We start from the raw sequence: 22,310 nt of genomic DNA, 5'->3' as shown, positions 1-22,310 counted from the left end.
TGATGTCCTTGATGATCTTTATGGCCTTCCTGTAACATCGGGTGGTGTAGGTGTCCTGGAGGGCAGGTAGTTTGCCCCGGTGATGCGTTGTGCAGACCTCACTACCCTCTGGAGAGCCTTACGGTTGAGGGCGGAGCAGTTGCCGTACCAGGCGGTGATACAGCCCGCCAGGATGCTCTCGATTGTGCATCTGTAGAAGTTTGTGAGTGCTTTTGGTGACAAGCCAAATTTTTTCAGCCTCCTGAGGTTGAAGAGGCGCTGCTGCGCCTTCTTCACGATGCTGTCTGTGTGAGTGGACCAAATCTCACCCTTCCCCACAATCCTTTGCTCCTCTGGTGAGAAATATCCTTCCTCTGGTGAGAAATATCCTTCTCTTAATGCACTAGCGGTATGAGCAGAAACGAAATGGTGTGTTTTCTATGTAGTAAATAGTTGTAAAAGGTCCCTGATGCAATAGCAGTAGCACAGTGCTGTTTTGGCCCTAACAAAGGGCAGTGCAGAGAGAGTGAGAGAGAGAGGATGTGCTCACTGCCCACAAAATGAGGTGGAAACTGAGCTGCACTTCCTAACCTCCTGCCCAATGTATGACCATATTAGAGAGACATATTTCCCTCAGATTACACAGATCCACAAAGAATTCGAAAACAAATCCAATTTTGAAAAACTCCCATATCTACTGGGTGAAATTCCACAGAGTGCCATCAGAGCAGCAAGATTTGTGACCTGTTGCCATGAGAAAAGGGCAACCAGTGAAGAACACGCACCATTGTAAATACAACCCATATTTATGTTTATTTATTTTATCTTGTGTCCTTTACCATTTGTACATTGTTAAAACACTGTATATATATATAATATGACATTTGTAATGTCTTTATTGTTTTGAAACTTCTGTATGTGTGATGTCTACTGTTAATTTTTATTGTTTATTTCACTTTATATATTATCTACCTTACTTGCTTTGGCAATGTTAACACATGTTTCCAATGCCAATAAAGCCCTTGAATTGAATTGAATTGAATTGAGAGAGCCTATGCTGTGTTCACTGGCCTGGCTCCCTTTCAGATTAACACACTCCAGTCTGATGTAATGTGATACCATGCTATTGCCTGCTCCCTTCTCCCTAATGGGGGAGACTGGGGCGATGTGTGTGCAATCCCAGAAATGTCCAGGGGGACAGGAGAATGTTTTCGTGTAGCTTTTCTCAGCAAAGCCTCATAGAGGCATAGTGAGGCTTGTAGGACAAAATACATGCTCAACATGTGAAAAACGGGTCAAAAATGAATTCCATCCATTGTATATTTTCCTGGTTTTGTTTCTGTGAGGTCCAGTGCAAGGTCAGGGAAAGGTCAGATGACAACTTGACCCGGAAGAGAGGGCCCTGGCCTCCATGTGACTCAGACATGGATTCCAAACCACCTGTAAAAAGCGGGCACTCTTCCAGTTCTTCTGATGGAATCCTGGCAACAGATAACACCATGTTTACAATGCAAACGTAGTGAGGGGAGGAGGGGAGGAGGCTGCATGAGCAGAGAGGATAGATGCACTCTGTTTAGATCTGTCTGTCACAAGATTTGTCCTCTCTAAATTATGGAAGCTCGTTCATGCCACCAAAAAAATAAACATCTGACCGAGTTTGAGATAGTAAGCTATAATTATGAGATAGTAAGTCATTATTATGAGATAGTAAGCTATAATTATGAGATAGTAAGTCATTATTATGAGATAGTAAGCTATAATTGAGATAGTAAATCAATATTATGAGAGAGTAAGTCATTATTATGAGAGAGTAAGCTATAATTATGAGATAGTAAGTCATTATTATGAGACAGCAAGTCATAATTATGAGGTAGTAAGTCATAGTTATGAGATTCTATGTCACAATAATGAGATACTAAGTGATAATTATGAGATAGTAAGTCATTACACACAGAAATGCAGACAAGGCCCTCCCTCGCCCTCCTTTTGACAAATCAGACCATAACTCTATCCTCCTGTTTCCTGCTTACAAGCAAAAACTCAAACAGGAAGTACCAGTGACACGATCAATACGGAAGTGGTACAATGAAGCAGATGCTAAGCTACAAACTGTTTCGCGAGCACAGACTGGAATATGCTTTGGGATTAATCCACTAACATTGAGGAGTTTACCACATCAGTCACCGGATTCATTAATAAGTGCACCAATGATGTTGTCTCCTCAGCAGAGCATGTGAGCGGAGTTGAGCTGTTGAAAATCCCGCTCATCACTCATGGTAGCGGTGCATATGCACCATATGCTTTCCTACTGCTCCACTAAAAACCACTCTGCGCTCCATTCATTAAAATCACAATTTAACCAACACCATCTATTTTTGTGATACCTGGACCTACCAATTGGTTTTTAAGTATGGAAACCAAACCATATGGATTTGAATGAAAAGTATTTGAATAAACATGAAAACGTGAATGTAAGAAGCGACCATCATTTCAAATAGGCTACATGTCATATTAAACAGCATTTAAATACACTAAATAGGTCAGGAACCAGACACGGTGTAACGGCTGATTTTTTCCTCTTCCTCTGAAGACGTGTAGCAAGGATCGGACCAAGATGCGGCGTGGTAAGTGTCCATGGTTGTTTATTTAAAAACATAAACTGAACACTATGAATACAAAAACAATAAACGTGAACAAACCGAAACAGTACCGTGTGGCGAAAAACACAGACACGGAAACAAACACCCACAAACAAACAGTGAAACCCAGGCTACCTAATTATGATTCTCAATCAGAGACAACTAACAACACCTGCCTCTGATTGAGAACCATACTAGGCCGAAACATAGAAATCCCAAAATCATAGAAAATCAAACAGACTGCCCACCCCAACTCACGCCCTGACCATACTAAATAACGACAAAACAAAGGAAATAAAGGTCAGAACGTGACACACGGAATGTAAAAAATGTGTATTTAGACCATATTATTTAAATTATTTCAAGGCTATAGCTACAAAGAAATATATTGTGAATATATTGTGAAGACATAAAGCCCTCAGCATTTAAACACAAATTAAATGAAAAATGACATCATTTTTATTATCATTTTTAGAAATGCCAGTCTGTGGCTTCAGGCTCATGCGATGGTGCATGGAGAGCCGGCCAGCAGCAGAGAATATCCTCTCCACACTTGCAGAGCCACTGAGGATGTTTAACACCCTTTTGACCACTCTTGCCAGGCTGGGCAGAGATGCAGAGTTATTTTTTGTATTTTTCTGTAGGTAGGCCTTAAGGTTTTTAGACAAAATAACCCAATCAAAACGGAAAGCTCCTTGAACATGGTAAAATGCCAGGCCTATTGGGCCAAAATCAATTATGGCCTATAGTATAGATAATAGAAAGGAAATGAACAAAACGTTTAAGAGATCTGATGTTTAGTTTATAAATACTACAATGACACACTTAGTTATCTACCCACCTCCTTCCTTTCTTTTAGCATGTGCGCATAGCATGCTTTTGGGATATGTGTCTATTCAGAGTCCACAATGATTCTTTAATTGCGGAGACTAAATCCCAGCACTCCCTCACCTTGGTTTAACACCTGTGTTATCAATTTTTTTATGAAAATATTTTGCAAACTACATGACAGTAGCTAAAGCAAGGGGCTATAGCAGCACGCAATTAGACTACAAATGCATGCTGGGGCAGGCATTCCCTGAGCTCGTGAAGTGAGTGCTACTGGAGCGCTACTGAAGTGAAATTGGAGCGGGCGAGAAGGACGACGCTCCAGCCTTTGGAAATCTCGCTCCCGCTCCAAGCAAATTGGGCAAGCTACGCTCTTCGCTCTGCTCTGCTCTGCTCACGTGCTCTGCCCCACAGTGACCGTACGTACATAGCCCAACCAGAAGTCTTGAATTACAGGCAACATCCGCACTGAGTTGAAGGCGAGATATGCCGCTTTTAAGGACAGTAATCCAGACGCTTATAAGAAATCCTGCTAATCCTATTATGCCAACTCTGGTGGAGTCTGAGTGTCTCAGCGACGCAAGCCTACCAGATGAGCTAAATGTCTTCTATGCTCGCTTCGAGGCAAGCAACCCTGAACCATGCATGAGAGCACCAGCTGTTCCGGGTGACTGTGTGATCTCATGCTCCATAGCCAATGTGAGTAAGACCTTTAAACAGGTTAACACTGGTTACATGTTCTCCATACCTGTGGGTGTACTCCACCTCAATCTTCGTATGATCCATCGGCTGCTTTTCAGTAATAATTTGTCTTACTTTCTCTACACTCGGCCCAGTTCTCATGTGAAGACTCTGCTATGCCATCCACAACAATGTTATTTCTACTGGATTGTCCTTCTAGATCATGCTGTCAAACTCATTCCATGGAGGGCTTAGTGTCTGCAGGATTTTGTTTTTTCCTTTTAATAAAGACCTAGACAACAAGGTCAAGGGAGTTCCTTACTGATTAGTGACCTTAATTCATCAGTCAAGGGAGGAGCGAAAACCCACAGATATTTCTCCCTCCGTGGAAGGAGTTTGACAACTGTGTTCTAGATAGTCTGTTTTCCCAGTCATTGTTAATAACCAATCACAGTAAGTGCTGATGTCATCTCAAGAGGACTTACAGTTTGATGTCATCTTGCTGCAAGTCTCTTTCAGGACATCCACCTCTCCCTGGGAGAACTGAAAATGGTTCTTAAGGTCCTGGATCTCTCTGGTCAGATTGTCTATTCTTTTGTTAGTTGAGTCCAGCACTATTTGGATAAAGCTTTTGAAGCTTTTTTCCTGTTGTTGTAACAATTGCTTGTAGAACCCTTTTAGTTTGTTTAAAATATATTTCACCTGTGATAGAGAAACACTGTCCTCTCCATTACTCCCACCTTTGACTTTACATGCTAAGGTAGCAACGCTGGTACTCCACACAGTTCCAGATATGGCAAGACATAGGACAGAATTAAACAGCAACTAACATCAGGGATTCAGACATCCACCAGCCTGGGATAATTCACAGCCCCAGCCACAAGGGCTAACCGCGTCGCGGGCTGTGTTAAAGCTGTCAAGGAAACCTTGCTAGCTTGCTAGCTAGTTATCAGCTAGGTTAGCTGCTACCTGGACAGATAAAGTGGTTCCACTAACTGAGGCTAACTGCGTCACGGAATCCAAATTCAGATTTTCCTGATGTTTGCCCAGTTTTTACGACACTCAATGTATTTTATGCCACACTCTGAATGACCACTCTCCTCAATGTTGTGATGGGTTAGTCTTGAAAATGCTAACTCCCCTGGATTGATGGCTGCCCTTTTAGGTGAAGCTCATTGAGGCTTATGGGGTTGCTTGTGTATTCCCTCTCTTCTTTCAGCCAGGGTTCAAATCTCTGTTTATCTGTCACCAGCTAAGAGCATATTATAAGTGATGGTCTACCAAGTAGCTTAGTCTCTAGTATTATGTCATTATATAGTAACTTTATGTGTGTACCTTTAGTTAGCTGCATATATGGACCTGTTGGGAGGATGTTGGTTGTAAACTGTTGAGTCTGTGGAAATCATCAGTCAGTATGCTGTGCAGTTGTGTCACCCACCCAGCCTGCTGCTCCTTGCTTTGTTTGTCTGATTGCTGTATTGATTAGTCACTTGTGAAATGTTTCAGGGAGCAGAGATGGATGATGACTCTATGCAATGGAGAGAGCCACACCTGTCTGGGTTGGTTAGCTAGCTACATCACTGGTGCAAAAACAATACAAGGAGAGAGCCCAGTCTGTCTGGGTGGGTTAGCTAGCTACATCACTGGTGCAGCAGCAATACAAGGAGACAGCCCAGTCTGTCTGGGTGAGTTAGCTAGCTACATCACTGGTGCAACAGCAATACAAGGAGAGAGCCCAGTCTGGGTGGGTTAGCTAGCTACATCACTGGTGCAGCAGCAAAACAAAGAGAGAGCCCAGTCTGTCTGGGTGGGTTAGCTAGCTACTTCACTGGTGCAGCAGCAAAACAAAGAGAGAGCCCAGTCGGTCTGGGTGGGTTAGCTAGCTACTTCAATGGTGGAGCAGCAAAACAAAGAGAGAGCCCAGTCTGTCTGTCACGCCCTGGTCGTAGTATATTGTGTTTGTCTTTATTTATTTGGTCAGGCCAGGGTGTGACATGGGTTTATTGTGGTGTGTTTTGTCTTGGGGTGTTGTTAGGTGTTGGGTGTGTGGCTTAGTGGGGGTATCTAGCATAGTCTATGGCTGTCTGGAGTGGTTCTCAATCAGAGGCAGGTGTTTATCGTTGTCTCTGATTGGGAACCATATTTAGGCAGCCATATTCTTTGAGTATTTCGTGGGTGATTGTTCCTGTCTCTGTGTTTGTTGTCACCAGATAGGCTGTATAGGTTTTCACGTTCCGTTTGTTGTTTTTGTATTGTTAGTTATTTCATGTCGAGTTCCTTTTCATTAAAGAACATGAATAACCACCACGCTGCATTTTGGTCCGCTTCTCCTTCGACAGACGAGAACCGTTACACTGTCTGGGTGGGTTAGCGAGCTACATCACTGGTGCAGCAGTAATTTTTTTATTTTACCTTTAATCAGGCAAGTCAGTTAAGAACAAATTCTTATTTTCAATGATGGCCTAGGAACAGTGGCTTGTTCAGGGGCAGAACGACAGATGTTTACCTTGTCAGCTCGGGGATTCTATCTTGCAACCTTTCGGTTACTAGTCCAATGCTTTAACCACTAGGTTTCCTGCCACCCCAATACAATAAAGAGTAAAGGAAAGGCATATGCTCTCTTCAACAGACATAAAACAGCACGTTCTGAGACTGCATGCAATGCTTGGAAAGGAAAATGAATGCAACTTGGCTATATTGATGTCCATGGTTGTGAAATTCTAAATTACCCAATGCAACAGAGAGAGACTGGTGTGTTAGTTAATTCATTGGTGCAGCAGCCTGTAACAAAAGAAAGAGGGAGAAAGACGACAAGATCATGGTGCTGAAATGAAGTGATGGGGAGTAGTGACCTACATGTAGTTCAACTAGTAATTTCATTACATTTTTGCTGTAGCTTGGTGGCAGTTGAACTAAATTAAAATCTTGGTAGTGTTTTCAGAAGTTAATAACTTTTTGCCATTTAGTGGTGTAGCTAACTACTGGAACTACACGCTACTTTTTTTGCATAAGTAAAATACACTGAACACAAAAATAAACGCAACATGTAAGGTGTTGGTCCCCTGTTTCATGAGCTGAAATAAAAGATACCTGAAATGTTCCATACGCACAAAAAGCAGACCACTTGAATGGTGTTGTGTGGTGAATGTTGTGAACAGATTTCTCCATGCTGGGGTGGGGTTATGGTATGGACAGGCATAAGCTACAGACAAAGAACACAATTGCATTTTATTGATGACAATTTTAATGCACAGAGATACCGTGAAGAGATCCTGAGGTCCATTGTCGTGCCATTCATCAGCCGCCATCCCCTCATGTTTTATCATGATTTGCACAACCTCATGTCACAAGGATCTGTACACAATTCCTGGAAGATGAAAAAGTCCCTGTTCTTCCATGGCCTGCATACTCACTAGACATGTCACCCATTGAGTTTGTTTGGGATGCTCAGGAGCGGCTTGTACGACAGCATGTTCCAATTCTCTAAAAGTGTGTTCCAACATTGCACAGCCATTGAAGAGGAGTGGGGCAACATTCCACAGGCCACAATCAACAGCTTGATCAACTCTATGTGAAGGAGATGTGTCGCTCTGCATGAGGCAAATGGTGGTCACACCAGATACTGACTGGTTTTCTGATTCAAGGCCTTATGATTAGGTTAGGGCCTAATGAATTGATAAAAATGTATTCCTTACATGAACTGTAACTCCATAAAATCTTTGACATTTTTGTATGTTTCATTGATGTTTTTGTTCAGTATAAAATATGGGTCAAGTAGGCATGAATTGACTTTCTTTTTTGACATCAGACCCATCTAATTCTCACTTGATACACAGTTTTTGTGTTTAATAGGCTATATTACACATTCTGTTAACATCTGACTCAGGAGTGATTTGTTGTTGCAATTTGTAGTCTATAACATTTCAGATTTAGATACATTTTCACGAGGTAGTTTGGATGTAGTGAACTACTTTTCCAAGGTATCTTTAGTTAATTAAACAATATGTTTCTTAAGGCTAGCTTTAGTGTCACTTAACTTCTACCAGTGTGAAGTAATTGGTAGCTTGGTAAACTGTATTTCCAGAGTAGCTTTCACAACACTGCTGAAATGTAAGTCACAACTTCCACATCAATGCACGTGTACATTGAAATGAATTACAGTGAAATGAAAATGATTCATCCTCTGTATCTGCTCTTGGAGTCCCTCCTGAATGCTGGTACGGGCCATTCCTTGCCTGCAGCCTGTATTAGAGAGAGACAGAGTACTCAGGCTGTATGAGATAACATTCCCATCCTGTCCAGGCCGGGCCATGCTGTGCTGCTCTTCTGCTCTCTCCCTGGGGGGCCTGATGAAGAAGAATGGGGAGGGGGGGAAGCGATGCGAGCATTTGCTGCAGGAGACCAGAGGATAATGGGAAACAAACGCTCCTCTCATCCAGCCTGCCGGTCAGACTCTAGCTTTACTCTCTCCCACTTAATCATGTTATCCTGAACAAGAACTTTGGGTCAATATGCCTCCGCTCTTCTCCATGGGCTAGAGCCCTTCCTTTCTCCGCACTCCAATTCAACAGCCCAAATGGACTGCTGCTAACACATCGATAATTGTATATAGAGATTAGATATTATCACAAGTGTGGTTCGATGCAGTCTTTCTTGTGGTTGGATTTCTATGTCCTATGAGATTAGTGTGGAAGTGTGTAAAATGTCGGTCTCTGTCTGGTGTGCTACAGTACAGTAACAGGCTGTGTACATGGCTGCCTTACTGCCCCCGTCCTGACTTCTCATTTGGTGTGCCTAGCATGTTATACTCTCATCAGGCATGTCCACATTAACCCAGCACACATTTCCTCTGTCCTCTTCCTCAGTCAGTGGCAGTGCATTCGTAGGAGTTCAGTACATACAGTACTGTACAGCCTGATCTGGGGATGTTTGGTTCAGTTTTGAACAAATGAAAAGCCTTTATATACGGTACCTTCAGAAAGTATTAATACCCCTTGAGATATTCCACATTTTGTTGTGTTACAGCATGAATTCAAAAAAAGATTTATGTTCCACCAGGACAATGACCCCAAGCATACAGCCAAAGCAACGCTGGAATGGCATCAGAACAAGAATGTGAAAGTCCTTGAGTGGCTCAGCCAAAGCCCAGACTTGAATCCCATCAACAACAAAAAACGTTATTTATATTTTTCAAACAATATAAACATATACAGACAAAAGACGACAGACAGACGCACGCAAACATCAACGACATCACACCTGCCCAGACCCACTGTCACGCCTTGGTCTTAGTATTTTGTGTTTTAGTTAATTAGTTGGTCAGGCCAGGTTGTGACATGGGTTTATGTTATTGTGTTGTCGTATTGGGGTTTTGTAGGCATTGGGATTGTGGTTGATTAGGGGTGTGTTTAGTTTAGGTTTGGCTGCCTGAGGCAGTTCTCAATCAGAGTCAGGTGATTCTTGTTGTCTCTGATAGGGAACCGTATTTAGGTAGCCTGGGTTTCACTGTGTATTTCGTGGGTGATTGTTCCTGTCTCTGTGTAGTTTCACCAGATAGGCTGTATTAGGTTTCACGTTCCGTTTTGTTGTTTTGTATTTTGTATCAGTTATTTCATGTACCACGATTCATTCATTAAAGACATGAGTAACCACCACGCTGCATTTCGGTCCGACTTTCTTTCGACAAACGAAGAACGGCGTTACAGAATCACCCACCACACACGGACCGAGCGGCGTGGTAACAGGCAGCGACAGCAGGAGCAGCGAAGGGAGGATGTTATGGACAGCAGAAGTATGGAGTATACGACGTGGGAGGAAATAGACAGGTGGGCACGAACCCTGGCTAACAATTTGAATCAGCAATACAAAATTAGGTTTAATAATTTATTTACCAAATACCTAACTAATCACACAGAATTACACATTACACACATAATTAAATAATAACTTGATTACAAATTACGTCATAAAGGAAAACGTCCCTAGCGGGAGGAACAGATATGACAGCTTGTTACACAAAGGAAAAGGGTCTGGGTTTGAGTGAAAGAGCGGGAAGACTGAGGAACGAAGGGCAAAGCTGTGCTATCGTAAATACAGTATCTTATGCATTCTAAATTACCGCCCATTTGGAAAAGGAAAATGCAATAAATATTTACTCTGAGCTGCGCTTCAGTAGGTTGGTGGTAGATGGAAGACCGTGTTGCCAAACCGAGTCCTCTGTCCTTTGAAGAATGTCTCTGGTGGTCAATTGGATAAGTTGTAGTAACGTCGTTGTGTGATATACGGGATACTCTGTCTGTTCCTTCCTAACCTGCGTTTGCAGCTGCTGTTGCTAACTCAACGGCTAGGAGGTATCACTTCTGTAGTGAATAAAAGTTCAAAGTTCATACCATTCGCAACCAAAGCTCAAGCTGATGTTGGCTTCATTTTGTAGTTATTATCTGAACCATTCTGACATCGGACTGTCGTCCAACATCCTCGGAACAGGAAGTTACATTGTCTTCAAGGGCTTATATAGGAAGGGAGAGGAGGGTGTGATTGAAAGGTTTTATAGCCTATGTCCCTTCACAGGGGCAGGCCACTGATTGTGCAGAGCCCTATCTTATGAAAACCCAAATCTCACATTTTAGAAGCTAAAATCACATTTCATCCCATCACAAATAATTTCATATTCAAACATTTAAATTGAACAACAATTACATGTGAATACTATAACTCTGAAGTGTAGACTTTCCACTGTAGAGTTTATGTCATCTTATCATTGATGAGAATGTCTCAGATGACAACCGAACTGACATCATATTCATTAAGTACCACCGCATATAATCAATTGTTCGGATTACCAGAATATAGTTCATTTCCCCCTACCTTCTGATGTTCCCAGAATCTCCATGTTAACCATGGGTTTTGCCAATGTAACATCAGTAGGGTAGAGAGAGGAAAAAGTGGGGAAGAGGTATTTATGACTGTCATGAACCTACCCCCCAGGCCAGCGTCATGACAATATATATATATATATATATATTTTTTTTATGTATAAGAACTTGTCAGTTGATTAGGTCCTCTGCAAGGTTTTGTATGTCTTACCTAAACTGGGGGGGAGATTTGTTCCAACAGGTCAATGACCCCAAGCATACAGCCAAAGCAACCCTGGCTTCAGAACAAGAATGTGAAAGTCCTTGAGTGGCCAAGCCAAAGCTCACACTTGAATTCCATTGAAATTCTGTGGAAAGACCACGATTGCTGTTCACCGACGCGCCTCATCTAATTTAACAGAGCTTGAGAACATCTGCAAGGAAGAATGGGAGGAACTCCCCAAATCCAGATGTGCTAAACTGATAGACATACCCCATAGCAGTCACGACTGTAATTGCTATTACCTCAGGGGCGTGAATACTTGTGAAAATCAGATATTTCTATTAATTTTCAATACATTTGCAAACATTTCTTAAAACATGTTTTCACTTTGTCGTTATGGGGTACTGTGTGTTCATAGGTGAGAAAAAAAATGATTTTGATTTCAAGTTGTAACTACAAAATGTGGAATAAGTCAAGGAGTAAGAATACTTTCTGAAGGTACTGTACATATAGAATGTATTTTCTCTCTGTAGAAGAGTGTTTTTCCTGCATGTGTTGCTACTGTCAATGTAGTTCACAGTGGAGCATGCTTGTCCTACAGTGCCTTCAGAAAGTATCAAATCAAATCAAAATCAAATTTTATTTGTCACATACACATGGTTAGCAGATATTAATGCGAGTGTAGCGAAATGCTTGTGCTTCCAGTTCCGACAATGCAGTAGTAACCAACAAGTAATCTAAATAACAATTCCAAAACTAATTTAATATACACAGTGTAAGGGGATAAAGAATATGTACATCAGATATGAATGAGTGATGGTGCAGAGCAGCATAGGCAAGATACAGTAGATGGTATCGAGTACAGTATAAACATATGAGATGAGTATGTAAACAAAGTGGCATAGTTAAAGTGGCTAGTGATACATGTATTACATAAAGATGGCAAGATTCAGTAGATGGTATAGAGTACAGTATATACATATGAGATGGGTAATGTAGGGTATGTAAACATTATATTAAGTGGCATTGTTTAAAGTGGCTAGTGATACATTTTTTACGTCCATTTTTCCATCATTAAAGTGGCTGGAGTTGAGTCAGTATGTTGGCAGCAGCAACTCAATGTTAGTGGTGGCTGTTTAACAGTCTGATGGCCTTGAGATAGAAGCTGTTTTTCAGTCTCTCGGTCCCTGCTTTGATGCACCTGTACTGACCTCGCCTTCTGGATGATAGCGGGGTGAACAGGCAGTGGCTCGGGTGGGTGTTGTCCTTGATGATCTTTGTGGCCTTCCTGTAACATCGGGTGGTGTAGGTGTCCTGGAGGGCAGGTAGTTTGCCCCCGGTGATACGTTGTGCAGACCTCACTACCCTCTGGAGAGCCTTACGGTTGTGGGCGGAGCAGTTGCCGTACCAGGCGATGATACAGCCCGCCAGGATGCTCTCGATTGTGCATATGTAGGAGTTTGTGAGTGCTTTTGGTGACAAGCCAAATTTTTTCAGCCTCCTGAGGTTGAAGAGGCGCTGCTGCGCCTTCTTCATGATGCTGTCTGTGTGAGTGGACCAATTCAGTTTGTCTGTGATGTGTATGCCGAGGAACTTAAAACTTACTACCCTCTCCACTACTGTTCCATCGATGTGGATAGGGGGGTGTTCCCTCTGCTGTTTCCTGAAGTCCACAATCATCTCCTTAGTTTTGTTGACGTTGAGTGTGAGGTTATTGTCCTGACACCACACTCCGAGGGCCCTCACCTCCTCGTCGTTGTTGGTAATCAAGCCTACCACTGTTGTGTCGTCCGCAAACTTGATGATTGAGTTGGAGGCACGCGTTGCCGCGCAGTCGTGGGTGAACAGGGAGTACAGGAGAGTGCTCAGAACGCACCCTTGTGGGGCCCCAGTGTTGAGGATCAGCGGGGTGGAGATGTTGTTGCCTACCCTCACCACCTGGGGGCGGCCCGTCAGGAAGTCCAGTACCCAGTTGCACAGGGCGGGGTCGAGACCCAGGGTCTCGAGCTTGATGACGAGCTTGGAGGGTACTATGGTGTTAAATGCCGAGCTGTGGTCGATGAACAGCATTCTCACATAGGTATTCCTCTTGTCCTGATGGGTTAGGGCAGTGTGCAGTGTGGTTGAGATTGCATCGTCTGTGGACCTATTTGGGCGGTAAGCAAATTGGAGTGGGTCTAGGGTGTCAGGTAGGGTGGAGGTGATATGGTCCTTGACTAGTCTCTCAAAGCACTTCATGATGACGGAAGTGAGTGCTACGGGGCGGTAGTCGTTTAGCTCAGTTACCTTAGCTTTCTTGGGAACAGGAACAATGGTGGCCCTCTTGAAGCATGTGGGAACAGCAGACTGGTATAGCGATTGATTGAATATGTCCGTAAACACACCAGCCAGCTGGTCTGCGCATGCTCTGAGTGCGCGGCTGGGGATGCCGTCTGGGCCTGCAGCCTTGCGAGGGTTAACACGTTTAAATGTTTTACTCACCTCGGCTGCAGTGAAGGAGGGACCGCATGTTTTCATTGCAGGCCGTGTCAGTGGCACTGTATTGTCCTCAAAGCGGGCAAAAAAGTTATTTAGTCTGCCTGGGAGCAAGACATCTTGGTCCGTGACTGAGCTGGATTTATTCTTATAGTCCGTGATTGACTGTAGACCCTGCCACATACCTCTTGTGTCTGAGCCGTTGAATTGAGATTCTACTTTGTCTCTATACTGACGCTTAGCTTGTTTGATAGCCTTACGGAGGGAATAGCTGCACTGTTTGTATTCAGTCATATTACCAGACACCTTGCACTGATTAAAAGCAGTGGTTCGCCCTGTCAGTTTCACGCGAATGCTGCCATCAATCCACGGTTTCTGGTTAGGGAATGTTTTAATTGTTGCTATGGGAACGACATCTTCAATGCACGTTCTAATGAACTCGCACACGGAATCAGCGTATTCGTCAATGTTGTTGCCTGACGCAATACGAAACATGTCCCAGTCCACGTGATGGAAGCAGTCTTGGAGTGTGGAATCAGCTTGGTCGGACCAGCGTTGGACAGACCTCAGCATGGGAGCTTCTTGTTTCAGTTTCTGTCTGTAGGCAGGGATCAGCAAAATGGAGTCGTGGTCAGCTTTTCCGAAAGGGGGGCAGGGCAGGGCCTTATATATATATATATTTTTTACCTTTATTTTACTAGGCCAAGTCAGTTAAGAACAAATTCTTATTTTCAATGACGGCCTAGGAACAGTGGGTTAACTGCCTGTTCAGGGGCAGAACGACAGATTTTATCCTTGTCAGCTCCGGGATTTGAACTTGCAACCTTTCGGTTACTAGTCCAACGCTCTAACCACTAGGCTACCCTGCGTCGCGGAAGTTAGAATAACAGTGATCCAAGGTTTTGCCAGCCCTGGTGGCGCAATCGATATGCTGATACATTTTAGGGAGTCTTGTTTTCAGATTAGCCTTGTTAAAATCCCCAGCAACAATGAATGCAGCCTCAGGATGTATGGATTCCAGTTTGCAAAGAGTCAAATAAAGTTCGTTCAGAGCCATCGATGTGTCTGCTTGGGGGGGAATATATATGGCTGTGATTATAATCGAAGAGAATTCTCTTGGTAGATAATGCGGTCTACATTTGATTGTGAGGAATTCTAAATCAGGTGAACAGAAGGATTTGAGTTCCTGTATGTTTCTGTGATCACACCACGTCTCGTTAGCCATAAGGCATACACCCCCGCCCCTCTTCTTACCAGAAAGGTGTTTGTTTCTGTCGGCGCGATGCGTGGAGAAACCCGCTGGCTGCACCGCCACCGAGAGCGTCTCTCCAGTGAGCCATGTTTCCGTGAAGCAAAGAATGTTACAGTCTCTGATGTCCCTCTGGAATGCTAACCTTGCTCGGATTTCATCAACCTTGTTGTCAAGTTTTCATACCTCTTGTCGTTTTTTCACATTTTGCTGTGTTACAAAATGGGATTACAATGGATTGAACCGTCATTTTTGTCAACGATCAACACAAAATACTATTTTGTCAAAAATGAAGAACAATTCAAAAAAATGATTTAATTAATGGAAAATAAAACAGTAATATATATCTTGATTAGATAAGTATTCAACCCCCTGAAGAAATGTTAGTATCATCTTTGACAGCGATTACAACTGTGAGTCTTTTTGAGTAAATCTCACCTTGATTGTACAATATTGGCCCACTCTTTAAAAAATTAAGCTCTGTCAAGTTGGTTGTTCATCATTTCTAGACATCAATTTTTAAGCTTTGGCATAGATTTTCAAACCAATGTACAGTGCCAGTCAAAAGTTGGGACACCTACTCCTTCAAGGGTTTTTCTTAATTTGTACTATTTTATACATAGTAGAATAATAGGGAAGACATCAAAACTATGAAATAACACATCTGGAATCATGAAGTTACATTATTATTATTCCACCTTTATTTAACCAGGTAGGCTAGTTGAGAACAAGTTCTCATTTGCAACTGCGACCTGGCCAGGATAAAGCATAGCAATTCGACACATACAACAACAGAGTTACACATGGAATAAACAAGACAGTCAATAATACAGTAGAACAAAAAACAAAAAGTCTACATACAGTGAGTGCAAATGAGGAAAGATAAGGGAGTTAAGGCAATAAATAGGCCATGGTGGCGAAGTAATTACAAAATAGCCATTAAACACTGGAATGGTAGATGTGCAGAAGATGAATGTGCAAGTACAGATACTGGGGTGCAAAGGAGCAAGATAAATAAATAAATACAGTATGGGGATGAGGTAGGTAGATAGATGGGCTGTTTACAGATGGGCTATGTACAGGTGCAGTGATCTGTGAGCTGCTCTGACAGCTGGCGCTTAAAGCTAGTGAGGGAGAAATGAGTATCCAGCTTCAGAGATTTTTGCAGTTCGTTCCAGTCATTGGCAGCAGAGAACTGGAAGGAAAGATGACCAAAGGAGGAATTGGCTTTGGGGGTAACCAGTGAGATATACTGTACTTGCTGGAGAGCGTGCTACGAGTGGGTGCTGCTATGGTGACCAGTGAGCTGAGATAAGGCGGGGCTTTACCTAGCAGAGACTTGTAGATGACCTGTAGCCAGTGGGTTTGGCGACGAGTATGAAGCGAGGGCCAACCAACGAGAGCGTACAGCTCGCAATGGTGGGTAGTGTATGGAGCTTTGGTGACAAAACGGATGGCACTGTGATAGACTGCATCCAATTTGTTGGTGTTGGTGGCTATTTTATAGATGACATCACTGAAGTCGAGGATCGGTAGGATGGTCAGTTTTATGAGGGTATGTTTGGCAGCATGAGTGAAGGATGCTTTGTTGCGATATAGGAAGCCGATTCTAGATTTAATTTTGGATTGGAGATGCTTAATGTGAGTCTGGAAGGAGAATTTACAGTCTAACCAGACACCTAGGTATTTGTAGTTGTCCACGTATTCTAAGTCAGAGCCGTCCAGAGTAGTGATGCTGGACGGGCGAGCAGGTGCTGGCAGTGATCGGTTGAATAGCATGCATTTAGTTTTACTTGCATTTAAGAGCAGTTGGAGGCCACGGAAGGAGAGTTGTATGGCATTTAAGCTCGTCTGGAGGTTAGTTAACACAGTGTCCAAAGAGGGGCCAGAAGTATACAGAATGGTGTTGTCTGCATAGAGGTGTATCAGAGAATCACCAGCAGCTTGAGCAACATCATTGATGTATACAGAGAAGAGAGTCGGCCAGAGGATTGAACCCTGTGGCACCCCCATAGAGACTGCCAGAGGTCTGGACAACAGGCCCTGCCGATTTGACACACTGAACTCTATCTGAAAAGTAGTTGGTTAACCAGCCGAGGCAATCATTTGAGAAACCAAGGCTGTCGAGTCTGCCAATAAGATTGTGGTGATTGACAGAGTCGAAAGCCTTGGCCAGGTCGATGAATACGGCTGCACAGTAATGTCTCTTATCAATGGCAGTTATGATGTCGTTTAGAACCTTGAGCGTGGCTGAGGTGCACCCATGACCAGCTCTGAAACCAGATTGTATAGCGGAGAAGGTATGGTGAGATTCGACTAGGCCAGTAATCTGTTTGTTTACTTTGCTTTCGAAGACCTTAGAAAGACAGGGTATAGGTATGTAGCAGTTTGGGTCTAGAGTCATTCCCCCTTTTGGGAATCTCAGACGATAGGAAAGAGAGGTTGAACAGGCTACTAATATGGGTTGCAACAATTTGGGAGATAATTTTTAGAAAGAAAGGGTCCAGATTGTCTAGCACGGCTGATTTGTAGGGGTCCGGATTTTGCAGCTCTTTCGGAACATCAGCTATCTTGATTTGGGTGAAGGAGAAATGGTGGGGGCTTTGGCGGATTGCTATGGAGGGTGCCGGGCAGTTACCCGGGGTAGGGGTAGCCAGGTGGAAAGCATGGCCAGCCATAGAGAAATGCTTATTGGAATTCTCAATTATAGTGGATTTATCGGTGTTGACAGTGTTTCCTAGCCTCAGAGCAGTGGGCAGCTGGGAGGAGGTGTTCTTATTCTCCATGGACTTTACAGTCGCCCAGAACCTTTTTGAGTTAGTACTACAGGATGCAAATTTCTGTTTGAAAAAGCTAGCCTTAGCTTTCCTAACTGCCTGTGTATATTTGTTCCTAACTTCCCTGAAAAGTTGCATATCACGGGGGCTATTCGATGCTCATGCAGAATGCCACAGGATGTTTTTGTGCTGGTCAAGGGCAGACAGGTCTGGAGTGAACCAAGGACTATATCTATTCCTAGTTCTACATTTTTTGAATGGGGCATGCTTATTTAAGATGGTGAGGAAGGCACTTTTAAAGAATAGCCAGGCATCATCTACTGACGGGATGAGGTCAATGTCATTCCAGGATATCCCGGCCAGGTCGATTAGAAAGGCCTGCTCACAGAAGTGTTTTAGGGAGCATTTGACAGTGATGAGGGGTGGTCGTTTGGTCGCAGACCCATTACGGATATAGGCAATGAGGCAGTGATCACTGAGATCTTGATTGAAAACAGCAGAGGTGTATTTGGAGGGCGAGTTAGTTAGGATGACATCTATGAGGGTGCCGTGTTTACGGATTTGGAGTTGTACCTGGTAGGTTCATTGATAGTTTGTGTGAGATTGAGGGCATCAAGCATGGATTGTAGGATGGCCGGGGTGTTAAGCATGTCCCAGTTTAGGCCACCTAGCAGCACGAGCTCAGAAGATAGATTGGGGGCAATCAATTCACATATGGTATCGAGGCCACAGCTGGGGGCAGATGGAGGTCTATAGCAAGCGGCAACAGTGAGAGACTTGTTTCTGGAAAGGTTAATTTTTAGAAGTAGAAGCTAGAATTGTTTGGGTACAGACTTGGATAGTAATACAGAACTCTGCAGGCTATCTTTGCAGTAGATTGCAACACCGCCCCCTTTGGCAGTTCTATCTTGGAAAATGTTATAGTTAGCGATGGAGATTTCAGGGTTTTTGGTCGTTTTCCTATGCCAGGATTTAGACACGGCTAAGACATCCAGGTTGGCAGAGTGTGCTTAAGCAGTGAGTTCAACAAACTTTGGGAGTAGGCTTCTAATGTTAACATGCATGAAACCAAGGCTTTTACGGTTACAGAAGTCAACAAATGAGAGCACCTGGGGAGTGTGAGTGGAGCTAGGCACTGCAGGACCTGGATTAACCTCTACATTACCAGAGGAACAGAGGAGAAGTAAGATAAGGATACGGTTAAATGCTAGACGAACTGGCCGTGTAGCACGTTCGGAACAGAGAGTAAAAGGAGCAGGTTTCTGGGCACGATAGCATAGATTCAAGGCATAGTGTACAGACAAAGGTAAGGAAGGAAGTGAGTACATTGGAGGTAAACCTAGGCATTGATTCTGTAGGCACTGCACATGCCTGTGAGGGAGTTCTGCATGTGTAAGCATTTCACTGACAATCCGTTAATGGCGTTATCCAGAAAGAAAACCCACCAAGAAAGATTTATTCCGCTAATGTCTCAGCCAATTTTCAGCGATCCAATTGCCCTCAGCAGTAGACTTCTTACATAGAAAATAATAATCTAGTTTTTACTGTGGCGTAGACATGGAGAAACAAATATATTTTAATACTGAGATAAGGTTTAGTAATTGATTAGGAGCCTCCATTGAGGTTCTCCGCTTTTCTCACAAGGGTCATGAAAACCATATGGGCCCTAGATGAGCAGGGAAATGCCGGAATAAACATTGTTGCAGTGGGGATTTAGATGTCACTATGACATATAAATCCAATTCACCACAGACAATGACTTTGGCTCCTACTGTCTCAGTCCCCTGCTGTATATTTGCCCTCTTAACATTAAACCAGTATCTCTATTGGGCTTGCATTCTGAATGTCATGGTCTAGGGGTCTCTCAACTGAGAAAGCGTTTACTAAACACCTGGCTTTTATAGTAGATAGGTTTTAGAGTGGAGTGGACCTACTCTACTGTAATGTAGTGGCCCTCAGACTTTAGAAACATCCACATTCACCTCTTGCCATGTAAAAAACTGGATCAACTCCAGAGAAGGATTTAGATTTTTTAGTTTTCCAGTGGGACAGTTGTAATTCAAGCAGAAAAAGATCTCTATACACCAGAAATGTAATATCTTGTGACACACTTAAGCGTAGTGGGTGCGGAGTCAGACGCAGGAGGCAGAAAGTCCTGAGTAGTGCTTTATTTGGCACAGGGAAAATCGTGAGCGCCAAAACTCATGGGCGCAACAAACACGATACACGAAACCAGGACCTAACAAGTCCAGAGGGAAAACCCCAAAACGAAACACGCTACCAATACACTACCACACACAAACACAGTGGGAAAAATAAGCCCGCACAAAGAGCAGGCAGGCCGACCAGCTTAAATAGCCCAACTAAACGTAAACAAGAAACAGGTGTAACTAATAAGTCAAAACCAACAGAAAAGGGAAAAGGGATCGGTGGCAGCTAGCAGACTGGTGACGACGACCGCCGAGCACCACCCGAACAGGAAGAGGAGCCATCTTCGGTAGGTGTCGTGACATATCTTGCTTCGGACCCAAGGACGTTTACAGATTGCAACTCTCCAACGTGCATTGTGTATCATACCCATACTGTGGAGCATATAATATATCCCTCAACTCAACGCTTACAAAATGCATTTACATTTCTGAGTCAATACTGTAACTTGGCATACCCGAGGATGCTTCCTTGCCAAAAATATTGCCTTACAAAATAATATACACATACATAATAATAATATACACATACACATGCTAAATGGACAGGGAGGAAGAGGGCAGAGGTTTATCCAGTGGATTGGATGCTTTAGAGATTATGAGGGGGTGAGGGGGGTTGTCTGCAATTTGTATTTTCGTCTGCTGATTCAGCAGCCCCAGGTCCCTCTCGCAATTACAGACAATATACAGTACATTGGGTTGCACTGAAATGGCCTAAGAGAAGATCTGACCTTGTAAAGTGTTTGTTACTCTTACCATCACTGCCATGAATTTCCATCCTTATAGAGTTGGATCATGGAGAACAGGAGAAAGAGAGGGGGTCGAGTTGTGGTCGATGGGATCGGCTGGAGAGAGAGAAGGCGGGCAGGTGGAAAGTCATTCTTAGGAAAGTCATTCATCTATGTCAGTCATCACTCAGCCCTCCAGTTAAAACCTACTTTGAGTTTTTCCCCCCATTATGTCATCATATTGATAGCAATAATAATAAAACAGAATCTTGTAATTTTTGTAGTACACCAAAAGAAAACGGTATTGTTTATTGCTACTCTTTTTCTTCCCCAGGCACAATGTTCAATAAGCACCGTTGCTAATGTAAAAAAGTATCACCCGTCCTTCTCTCTGTGTGTGTTTCTGCAGGCCAACGATGCCTCAGGGAACACCTGGAACTGGATCTACTTCATCCCCCTCATCATCATCGGATCCTTCTTCATGCTGAACCTGGTCCTGGGAGTCCTGTCTGGGTGAGTGTCAACATCATGTCCTGACACCATCCCTGTCTGTGGGAAAGGTGTTGTTATCAACCCACTATTATGAAGCACATACAGTATAGTGCTCTTTACAAGTCATTTCACTTACCTGCTGGCTCTGTTTAACATGAAGCTTCTGTCTGACTATTTTGGCATGGCGTTAGCCTTATCGAATGGGAGTATTCATTTACATAGTTTACAGTGTTTGTATTTTACCTGTTTTCTCACATTTGAAGCAGTGTTTTGTGAAATATATGCTTGCCCACCAAGAGTTTGCATTGGGAGTGACCTGACTGGAATGTTTTCACACACACAGTACAGAACATAACAGTAAGGAACAGTACAGTACATAACAGTAAGGAACAGAACAGTACATAACAGTAAGGAACAGTACATAACAGTACAGTATGGAACATAACATAACAGTAAGGAACAGAACAATACATAACAGTAAGGAACAGTACATAACAGTAAGGAACAGTACATAACAGTAAGGAACAGAACATAACAGTAAGGAACAGAACAATACATAACAGTAAGGAACAGTACATAACAGTAAGGAACAGAACATAACAGTAAGGAACAGAACAGTACAGGACAGTAAGGAACAGTACATAACAGTAAGGAACAGTACATAACAGTAAGGAACAGTACATAACAGTACAGTATGGAACATAACAGTAAGGAACAGAACAGTACATAACAGTAAGGAACAGAACAGTACATAACAGTAAGGAACAGTACATAACAGTACAGTATGGAACATAACATAACAGTAAGGAACAGAACAGTACAGGACAGTAAGGAAGAGTACATAACAGTAAGGAACAGAACAGTACAGGACAGTAAGGAACAGTACATAACAGTAAGGAACAGAACAGTACATAACAGTAAGGAACAGAACAGTACATAACAGTAAGGAACAGTACATAACAGTAAGGAACAGTACATAACAGTAAGGAACAGTACATAGCAGTAAGGAACAGAACATAACAGTAAGGAACAGAACATAACAGTAAGGAACAGTATATAACAGTAAGGAACAGTACAAACAGTAAGGAACAGTACATAACAGTAAGGAACAGTACATAACAGTAAGGAACCGTACATAACAGTAAGGAACAGAACAGTACAGGACAGTAAGGAACAGT

At 43.0% G+C, this 22,310-nt stretch overlaps 1 protein-coding gene across 1 annotated transcript in view; it reads left to right on the top strand.

Annotated features, from left to right (window-relative positions):
• The window catches only part of LOC135539461 (voltage-dependent N-type calcium channel subunit alpha-1B-like), a 183,754-nt gene that overhangs the window by 79,001 nt on the left and 82,443 nt on the right, over positions 1-22,310 (top strand). Inside the window, exon 7 of the mRNA XM_064965362.1 lies at positions 21,050-21,153. Coding sequence (XP_064821434.1) covers positions 21,050-21,153 — 104 coding nt within the window. The remainder of the gene's footprint in view (positions 1-21,049; positions 21,154-22,310) is intronic.

Source organism: Oncorhynchus masou, chromosome 1, assembly GCF_036934945.1.
Source record: "Oncorhynchus masou masou isolate Uvic2021 chromosome 1, UVic_Omas_1.1, whole genome shotgun sequence".
NCBI classification, from domain to species: Eukaryota; Metazoa; Chordata; class Actinopteri; order Salmoniformes; family Salmonidae; genus Oncorhynchus; species Oncorhynchus masou.
Note: the sequence above shows the minus strand (reverse complement) of the source record. Positions and strands in the feature narration are given on the sequence as shown.